This window comes from Alosa pseudoharengus, unplaced genomic scaffold (genome assembly GCF_046254945.1).
Source record: "Alosa pseudoharengus isolate Yale_2024_CS ecotype anadromous, Long Island Sound unplaced genomic scaffold, YU_APseudo_1.1 YU_APseudo_1.1_scf_4, whole genome shotgun sequence".
NCBI lineage: Eukaryota > Metazoa > Chordata > Actinopteri > Clupeiformes > Clupeidae > Alosa > Alosa pseudoharengus.
The window spans coordinates 18,038,723-18,048,600 of record NW_027468774.1 but is presented as its reverse complement, the minus strand read 5'-3'; the positions used below and the strand labels follow the sequence as shown (position 1 = coordinate 18,048,600).

The 9,878-nt window shown below is 46.5% G+C and overlaps 1 protein-coding gene across 3 annotated transcripts in view; it reads left to right on the top strand.

Annotated features, from left to right (window-relative positions):
- The window catches only part of septin9a (septin 9a), a 74,119-nt gene that overhangs the window by 26,267 nt on the left and 37,974 nt on the right, over positions 1-9,878 (top strand). For all 3 annotated transcript variants that reach the window (XM_076265087.1, XM_076265089.1, XM_076265088.1), the window contains one exon: positions 4,826-5,542. In XM_076265087.1, the coding sequence (XP_076121202.1) occupies positions 4,826-5,542 (717 nt within the window). The remainder of the gene's footprint in view (positions 1-4,825; positions 5,543-9,878) is intronic.

The following is a 9,878-nucleotide window of genomic DNA, read 5'->3' as shown; positions in this document are numbered from 1 at the left end:
AAGAAACATAAATCTTTACATTATTGTCAGCGTGAATGAGCTACATGGACGATGCACTTCATGCTCTCTGATAGACATTGTGCTGATATGCATGGGTGCAAGGAGAAATCTAAAAATCTGTACACTAGCTGCATCACTATCATTATCATTAGCTACTAGCTTGGGTCAGTATAGCCCCTGTATAGGCATCTGCATTAGCTGCTCATACAACATCCACACAGGTCCACTAGGAATAAATCCCATGCCACCTCCAAGGAAAGACGGTTACTCAAATTTCACCTCTGTTGTCATCCTTGTGCTGTCCTGGCCTTCAGATATCCAGGCTCATATGAGTTGTGATAGTTGTCACATGACCAAAGGGCCACACAGTCTGGGTCACCTGAGGCCAGCCCACAGCGGACTGTGAGTATTCCATATGTGTCCACTAAACTCTCCATGACTACCCACTGTAAATTCCATAAAGCTTGGATGCCGGAAGCCACAGAGCCTGACACAGTCAATCCCACATGGTCAGCCCACAAGAACCCACTCTGAGTTTGTAAAGGAGACCAATTAAGGAATTGTTCAGGCAACGTGTGGGCAGACATTATGAGACCAGATTTGATGAAAAGTCCATGAGAAAGGGAACATCAATGTGGGTTTTCCACAGGGTATACCATGTGGGGTGTTTTAAGAGTAAAGACGCTTTACTGATGGACAGCACTTCATAGGTCCAAGGGTGTGGCACGCTCTGTGTTCCCACCTCTAAATCCTGCATGGCCGACTTCAGGCTACTAACCAGTGACCCAACGTTCACATAATCGACTTAAAAAAAAAGAAACCTAGACACCGTCACTTTGTTAAACGCAGCCATTGAGACTGAATTAATAGTTTTCCTTTACTGACCTAGATCTGCTGGATAAATCAAAAGCAGTGCGGATTTATTGAGCCTCACTCAGTCAGTCTGGCTTTTTAGTCTCTGTGTCTGACAGACACGCCTGGAGCCCTCATCAGACGCGTCTCGCCACAGCTGAGATGGCAAGCAAACTCACGGGTCTCTTTCCCCTCTCCTCTCACTGTCTCTCCCTCAAAGACCTCTCTTTCTCTCCATGTCCCTCTCATTCTGTCTCTCTCTCTCTCTCTCTCTCTCTCTCTTCCTCTCTCTCTCCCACACACACATATACAGTAGTGGACACAAAGTATTTTTTTCCATGCGGCTATGGTAGCTTGATTTATCTGCTGTCCAAGAGTGCAGATCTGGAGTTTACCATTCTGCCACATATGGCTGGCTTTTGGGCAGGGGGATTTGGAGACAAACACCATCTAGAACATACAGAAACCATCTGCAGCATTGCAGACCCCTCTACTGCAGTCTTTCTGTCATGTTATGGGGCCATGCAGGGACAGAGACTGTGTTTGACAGAGAGGATTAAATAGTATACCCAAGGACTATGAGGCGCAATAAAAAAAAAACCTGACCACTTCCTGCCCTCTATGATAACTACATTTCTCTTGAGTCATGGCGTTACACTTTGATTTACCATAACCTAATGTCATCAGAAATATGGTGACAACATTCTGACAGATAGCCATGACACACAAAGGGAGAGTTGTTTTTGCTGGGCTATTTAGATGTCAGTGGTCAGCAGCCTCGGATGAGGCAGCCCTCCCACTCCTCCTCACTCAGAGACCGTCAGCGCATCCGGTATTTTTCCGCCGAGGCCTAGTGCAGCTCTAGGGACCTCTGAGAGTACAGGCAGACTCCGTCCATGAATGTGGAACCAGAATCAGTGGTGTGTGGAGCGCAGAACATAACGTTGGGTGTGGAGCACAGAACGTAACGTGTGGGTGTGGAGCGCAGAACGTAACGTGTGGGTGTGGAGCGCAGAACGTAACATTTGGGTGTGGAGCACAGAACGTAACGTTTGGGTGTGGAGCGCAGAACGTAACGTGTGGGTGTGGAGCGTAGAACGTAACGTGTGGGTGTGGTGAGGACTGTGTTTGTCTTTCTGTTGTTGCTGCTCTCTCTGTGCCCACTGGTAAGATCAGACACAGCACATGTGCCTCCATGAAAGTATGTGGGGTATGCACACAGCCTTTAAAAACACACACACGCGCACACACACACACACACACACACACACACAGTCCTTCAGAGTGATTCCATATTAAGCTAACAGCAACCCTGCCAGCACTGGGATGGCGCTGCAAAGATGCCCTCAGAAGACTGGAAACGATGGTTCTAACAGCAACAAATGGACTCTGAATCCACATGGAGTATCTCCAAAGTTACAGTGACTAAAATTGAATTTAGTCATTTAGGTCATTCGACACTAAAGCTGAAGCCAGAATTTAGTCATTTTGGTCATTCGACACTAAAGCTGAAGCCAAGAGGGCTAACTGTCCAAAGTCACAATATTCCGACTCTAAGTGAGGCAGTGTGTGAATACTGGGCCCCTGATCTCGGGTCACAACTCACAAACAAGCCCTCCCTGGGATACAACGTTCTCATGACTCTTTCCACAGGAAATGACATCAGCGGGAGAGAGGGGGGATTTAAGCCTCAGTCCCTTTTAAAACGATGAGTCACTCTGAAAAGACCCGGTGAACTTTGGCTCATGAGAACATCAATGGCAAGACTTTAAAACAGTCTGACTTTGTTTTCTTGTGCGTTGCGGTATCGCATAACTGATTTGTGACTTGTTGTGGTTGTTGTTGTTTATGACGATTGCTGAAAGTTAAATAAAAAAGTTGGCTATGGCCCTGCTTGAGCTTGATGCATGTGAGTAACCATATTACAACAAGACCACTGGCTCTCAGTCAGGAGGCACTTGACCAAATCTGTTTTTTTTTGTGTGTGTGCAGAAACCCAACCCAGGGTCAGTGAGCTCGAGCTTTACCTGCTTTGAAAATGATTGTGACAGGTGTTTTCTCTTCACACATTTGTTACGGGCAAAGCAAAACAAATAAAAAAACTCAAAGAGTGAGAGAGAGAGAGATACTTTTGTACCTCTATACTGTATGGTGAATGAGACAAGATGGCTTCATGTTCAGTCCTCTGGGTCCAGCAGCTCAGACCTTGAGAATGTCAAAAAATCCAGTTACCATTAAAGGTGCACACACTGAAACAAAGCATTTAGAACAACTGTGTACATTACGTTTTTTTCATTGGCTCTGCGTATATCCTAGCTTTCAAACTCAGCAGGCAAATAGGTCATAATGAAAATGTAATTTGTATGTACAGAGCTTTGAAGTGCCTTGCATGCTCTTTTACTAGGGCTGCAACAATTAATTGATAAGTTGTCAACTATTAACTAAATTGGCAACTATTTTAGTAATTGGTTAACCGGCTTGTGTCATTTTTCCTATTTTAAGTAAAATACCTCAACATTTTCTGATTGCAGCCTTGAATTATTTTGAGCTCACTTGCTTCTCTATGACTGTAAACTAAAAAATCTTTAACGTATGGAGGAAGAAGGCATTTGAGGACATAATCTTGGGCTTTGCGAAACACTCATTTCTTTAACTATTTTCTGACATTTTATTGACCAAACAACTAATTTATTCAAAGAAAATAATCAACAGTTAATCAATCATGAAAATAATCGTTAGTTGCAGCCCTGTTTTTCAGCCCAAGATCAAGATGTCACTGTGTCCACAGATCTTGGTTAGAAAGGTTGGAAATGTAGACTTTGGATGTATGATATAATATCATGGGTAATGACAGAAAGCATAGCACATTCCCATTGCTGTAGACCTGCAATTCATTCTTAATCCTTCTGCTGACCATCTGCCAGTAGACTCTGGCATGTATTTTAAGACCTTGAACATACCAGCAGTGTTTGACATGGTTCATGGAGCCTGCATAGCATGAAGTATCCCGACATGTCTGATGCCAGAGTGGAATAAGGGCTTGTAAATATGGCTGAATTCTGTTCAACATAGAAGTGATGTTTCAGTTCAAGTTAATAGTTTGCATAGCCATCATTTTAAGATGCTTCTTTACACCACATTGATGGTATTACGAAACCTCTTTAATGAAACATGTCTCAGAATCCCTAATTCGACATTAATTATTAGCAAGGGCTGCGTAATAATTATTTCGAGGTTAATAGGCTATGGCTAGACGTTTGTCGTTTGGAGGCAACTCTTTGGAGGGCCTGCGAGAGGGAGTTAGTGGGCGAACTGTCAACTGTGTGGGCCTGCTGCCACTGCTACTTGAATGACGGCAAAAAACGTCACTACGAATTATCAAGGCCTACCCATGATTCCACTGGGTTTACCTCGTGTTTGTAATCTGGTTGGTGTCGTGCGTGTGTAGCCTACAACAGGCGCGAATATCCTCTGCTATGATGTTATCAGCCTACATAAAAAAAGTAAAATCAGGTAAAACAATTTAACATGCTACCTTCCACTGTTTCCTGTCTCCAGCAGGTTTTGTGTTCCTTGTAAGAATATATTGACGACGCCCACTGGTATCATAACGTTACTCTAACCGTTAGGCCTACTCTGAACCATCTTGATCGGGTCAAGAAAATAGATGACGCAATATGAATAGCCGTCATGGTGTAGTTGAACATAACATCGGTTAGAAAATACAGTTTGTTGAAAAGTGAACCTTAGATCAACTAAGTCTATTGCTTGATATGACTTAGCACGTGTGATATGTGGGTTGATGTTTTCATGTTGCAAATGTACATGTTCCAGACAGTCCAGAAAACCCAAATGTCCAGACGTTTTGGTTATTAGGAAAATTCTCTTTCATTATGTATGCTTTTGGATTGTGGCCCTGAGTCAGCATGTACATGGATGCAAACTCTGACTTTGTCCAATCTTTGTGTTGCAGCTCTGAAGAGGTCGTTTGAGGTGGAAGAGGTGGACACCTCCACACACTCTTCACCCCTGTCACGTCGGACCCACCCTCTGCGATCCTCCTTGACCTCCCCCAGCAGTCAGCGATTCCATGACCTGAGCTCCCGCAATTCCGACCACACGTCCAAGGATGGCGCCAACCAGCGCTCTCCGAATACCAGCCTGCGGCGCGTGGAGCTCTCGGGTGGCCGCATGGCCGAGCCGGTGTCCCGCCGGACGGAGATCTCCATCGACATCTCCTCCAAGCAGGTGGACAGTTCGCCCAGCCCTGGCATCAGCCGCTACGGCCTGCGGAGACCCGAGGTGCAGACGCACAGGACCACTGCCCCAGAGGCCGCCGCCACCGCCGTGCCTCACAAGCGGACGGAGGTCACCCTCAGCCGGCCCCCGAGCCAGGAGCCCCCAGTGGCCCCCAGGAGGGCCGAGCCTCCGTCCCCGGCGTTCTCCTCCCGCATCCCTGAGCCCAGCCAGAGGAGAGTGGAGCCTCCTAGCCCCGTGGTGGCTGACGCTCCGTCCAGGCGCTTGGACATGAACGCCAGCGGCAGACAGCTGGAGACCCCTCCGCCTCCGTCTCAGCCCCTGCCCAGGGAAGTGGAGACCAGCTTGCCCACAGCGCCCACTGATGCCCCCAGCAACATGGAGCACAGATCCCAGCCAGCAGTCATCGAAGCGCCCACAGCACCACCTGAGAGTAAGTCTTTGGGTCGTGTCATTGCTACTCTGCTTTAACTTTAAATAAACTGTAAAGTATGTGTGGGTTAGGTTTGGTAGTTGGATGTTATCAACATTCTTTTCTTGTGTGCTTATGATTGTTTTTCCACCGTGTGCTCAATAGAGCTGTGATTGAGGACAATCTTAATATCACTCTTCAGTCATCTTATCCTGCACAGAAAATGCTGTTAATCTTCAGAAGCCTTTTTACCATCAGTGCTGCCTAATAATGAGCGTAGCAGGGACCCTGCGTAGGAAAGAATGCACTCTGTCCAGCTCAAACTGCATGATGTCAGATTCTCATGAAAGATCACTTTAGGGCAGCCGCGGAGCTGAGATTCCTGTCAGGCAGTCTGCCATGGAGAGCCCGAAAGTCATGCAGTCTCTTTAAGCGCAATCTGTTGCCTGCGAGGAGGAGACTGAGGCGCTGGACTTAATAACGGGCTCTGGTCTTTAGTGTTTGGCCAGGCAGCATGCCATGGCGTTCCAGCTTGGGTTGAGTGTTACTTTAAAGCTGACTATTCAGCTCAAAGTATAGGTTCACCCTGGCAAACTGAGGAGCCACAACCACCAGTTTCTTGGGGGTGTCTTGTTTGGTCAGCTATCTACTGAAGTACTTTTTGGTTGTATTATTGTGGCAAGCGGAATTTTTACTATCGGAAAGCTATGTATATTTGGGTATTTATTTTATTGTTCTTTGATTTATTTTTTCCCTTATTTGTTCTTTTATGCTTGGGGAGGTAAAATTGGACCATGCCTTGCATTCATGTTGGGCCAACCAAACATTTTGTCTAATGTTGCAATCTGATACTTTGACTGATTGCTGTCTATATTTGGACTTAAGTTGGAGTGGAGTTAAGTTGCAGAGAATTTAGAAGAAGGGAGTGTTTTTGTTGACCTAGTGGATGGAGAACCTGATTCTTATATATTTATTTGTTATGCTGGTCTCAGAATTGTTTTGTCGATGGTAGCCTAGGGCCATGGTGTGTGCTAGAGGACTAACTCACACATCACACATACCAGGACTGGCGCTCCCTCTCCTGAGATAGATGAGCCGTAGTAGAGTGTTCTTCCAGAGCTCTGAGTGGACATGACTCATCCTGCTCCTCCATCTCTTCACAGAGGTGTCAGGGTGGAAAAAAAGAAAGGAGTGAAGTTTGGACTTCAGCTATTGCAAGGAAAGAATGCCCTGAGAGACTGCACACATCCATCTATTTAATACTCTGTGTGTCACTCTCTCTTACTGTCTCCATCCTCCTCTGGGTTTACCATAACGGTTTAACACGTTAAACATTTGGAGGCCTCTAAAACTCATGCTAGATTTTTATTTATTGACTTCTCATCCGCATTTCATACTATTCAGCCTTACCTACCGGCGGAGAAAATTCTGTCTCATTTTAATTTGAACTCAAAGCTCATTGGCTTGATGGTCAGACAGGATAGCGTGTGTTGGGGTTAATGGTGTGGTAGGGATAATGCTCTGTCCTCAGAGCTGTTTTCTTCCACCGCTTCCTCACAGAGCTGCGCCCTTATTTCACCATGGCTTTTTATCTCATACGCTAATGGCTGTTGGAGTACTTACTGTATGATAATCAGCTCCTCGTGATATTTGCTGATTGTGAGCCTTTCAAATGATGATGAGACTGGGCATGGTCCTTTAGTTGATGACTTTATTGCCTGGTGCAAAAATGTTTACCTACTCATAAATGTATCGAAGCCTAAAGACATGATTAGCGTTTTCCATAGGACACATACAGTACTGTGATGCAGGGAAGGATGTTGAGATGAGATTGTTTCTCATGTTTGTTTGTGTTGTGAAATATGTCTGTATTTGTGCTGTTGTTTCTACTGCAGACCTAATTTCCTTTCGGATAGTAATATATTTGAAGGTGAAGTTGAGCACTGATTAATTCAAGTAATTAGGCATTTAGTAACATACTATTGCCACTGTAGGCTGAAAATATTTGTATTTCTGACTTTTTACTTTGAGTCTAGATTAGCATGGCCGGTGTACTTGAAATTGGTAGAGGTGTTTATTGTGAAAGTGTGCAGAGTGGTTCTTTTCACCTTTGCATGCATGTGCTGCAGTAAATAAGATTTCATTGTACATATGCCAACAGCCCCATTAAAGGTAGCATTGTGTGACATTGAAGGTCTGGTCTTAAATGTTGCACCTTGGATGTGTTCCATGATGAATGGATGAGAAGGTCTCTGGTAGTCCGCTCAACACTCGTCCAGCGCAACCCACTCCGACCCTGGTCCGTCCCAGCCAGTGTTGGTTCTGAAAGGTGCCACATTCCAAGTCTGGAGTCCATAAGTGTTCCGCTTCATAAAAATAGAAGCCTTCCAGTTCGTTGTGGCTGTAGCACAGTCTGGGACTCCCTTCCATTACGGGGCAATTTGTTTGGCAGGTGGCTGATCACTGGCCTGCTCCGTGGCGGACACCCACATGTGTGGCAGTGCCATTAAAAAGCCAGTCCCTGCTCAATCAAACGGCTGACTGGTTCTCAGCGGAGGTGACTGCCGTGCAGTTATGCGTGTCTGTTTTTACCCTGGTGCGTGGCCTTGGTGGTCCGAACAGCATCAAAGGCCCTCTGTGGAAGCTATGATGATGGTGGAAGTGTTGAACTCAAAACAAACCCCCTGAGAGAATTCTCTCTTCCTTCAGAAATAGGAAGAAATGTGGTCTTTGAAGCCAGTGTTTTTCCAGCAAACGAAGGGTAATACAAGGACTAGCTGTGTGTGTGTGTGTGTGTGTGTGTGTGTGTGTGTGTGTGTGTGTGTGTGTGTGTGTGTGTGTGTGTGTGTGTGTGTGTGTGTGTGTGTGTGTGTGTGTGTGTGTGTGTGTGTGTGTGTGTGTGTGTGTGTGTGTGTGTGTGTGTGGTGTCTCTGTTTGTGATTCAGTGTGCATGCATATACAATTTCCCATCCAGAGGTTTGTGACGACTCCTACTTTGCTCTCTGAGAGCGAGAGAGGGGGGAGAAAATCCAGACGTGACGGGAAAACCTTTTCAAGATGTGTTTTTGTGTGCGGCTACGTCTGCCACATTTGGGTTCAATTACTAGGCGCTCGGCAAAAGCCCCCACAAGGAGGGCGGGGGGGGGAACGCAAACCCCCACCCCAAACCCCATCCCCCTCCTCCACTATCCCCTCCCTCCCTCCCTCCCAGGTCGGGGGAGTGCGCCAGAGCCAGGGGCGGCCCACACGGATTCCTGTAAACAGCAGCCAGGCCGAGCGAGAGGGGACAAGAGGGGAGAGGGGGTGGTAAGGGGTGGTTCACCTGGGAGAGCAGAAAAAACTATCGGCAAAGTGGAAAACCAACTGTGATCCCCCAGTGTCCGTGTTTCGGAATGAGAAGGAGCTTGGGTTGCGTTCACTTCCTGGTCTCATAGTGGACGTTGTGTAACTCACACTTACCATACGCTTTCTATCTCTCTTGAGAAGATGTGTTGGTGTTATAGTTATGTCTGTACTGTCTGTAGCTGTTTCACACTGTTGAATAGGAAGCCTTTTTGTATTGTTGGGCTAAGGGTGGTTAGATCTGCATTGAGGTGTAATAGAGCATGACATAGCAGTCACTGTGGGGAGCTGCACAACTGAACTCTATTGGCTGAATTCGGTTAGCCAGCTCACTGTTGTCTTGGGGGGCATTCCAGGAGGAGGCGTGCAAGGAAATCATGTGATTGTGAGCATGGCAGAGTTAGCAGTTTTGCTCGGTGACCTCACGGTAGACATGAATCAACAGAAGACTCCTCTCACTCTTTCCCTCCTTCTTTCTCTCTCTCTCTCTCTCTCTCTCTCCCTCTCCTTTTTTCTCTGTGTCTCTCGCTCTGGAAGGTTGGTCAGAGGGAGGATGGTATGAAGGTGTTGAGAGAGATAAAGAATGATCTGTCCTTCCCGGCATGAAGGCACTGTGTTTTACGGAAAGCCCTTCGGCCCACCTGTTGATAGCAGCATGAGGCACCCAAGGGGTCACGCCACCCTGCAGTAGCCTCAAGTAATGAGTACACACACACACACACACACACACACACACACACACACACACACACACACACACACATCCTCTTTGAGTTAAGTTCCTGTTGAGATGATGGGGAATGCATCACTGTCTCCATGTGACTTAACAGCAGCTAAGAAAGACTAAGCGTGGAATTGAATTAGAATTGTCCAGACGCAGACGCGTGGGTTTGTGATTTGTGTCCAGTGCGCACCTGTGTCCTGTGTTGGCCTTATGGGCCGCTGCGGAACTCGATGCCTCATTTTTGCCAAGGGTGCCCTCTTTGTCTAAGCTGTTGGGACCAGGCAGAGGATA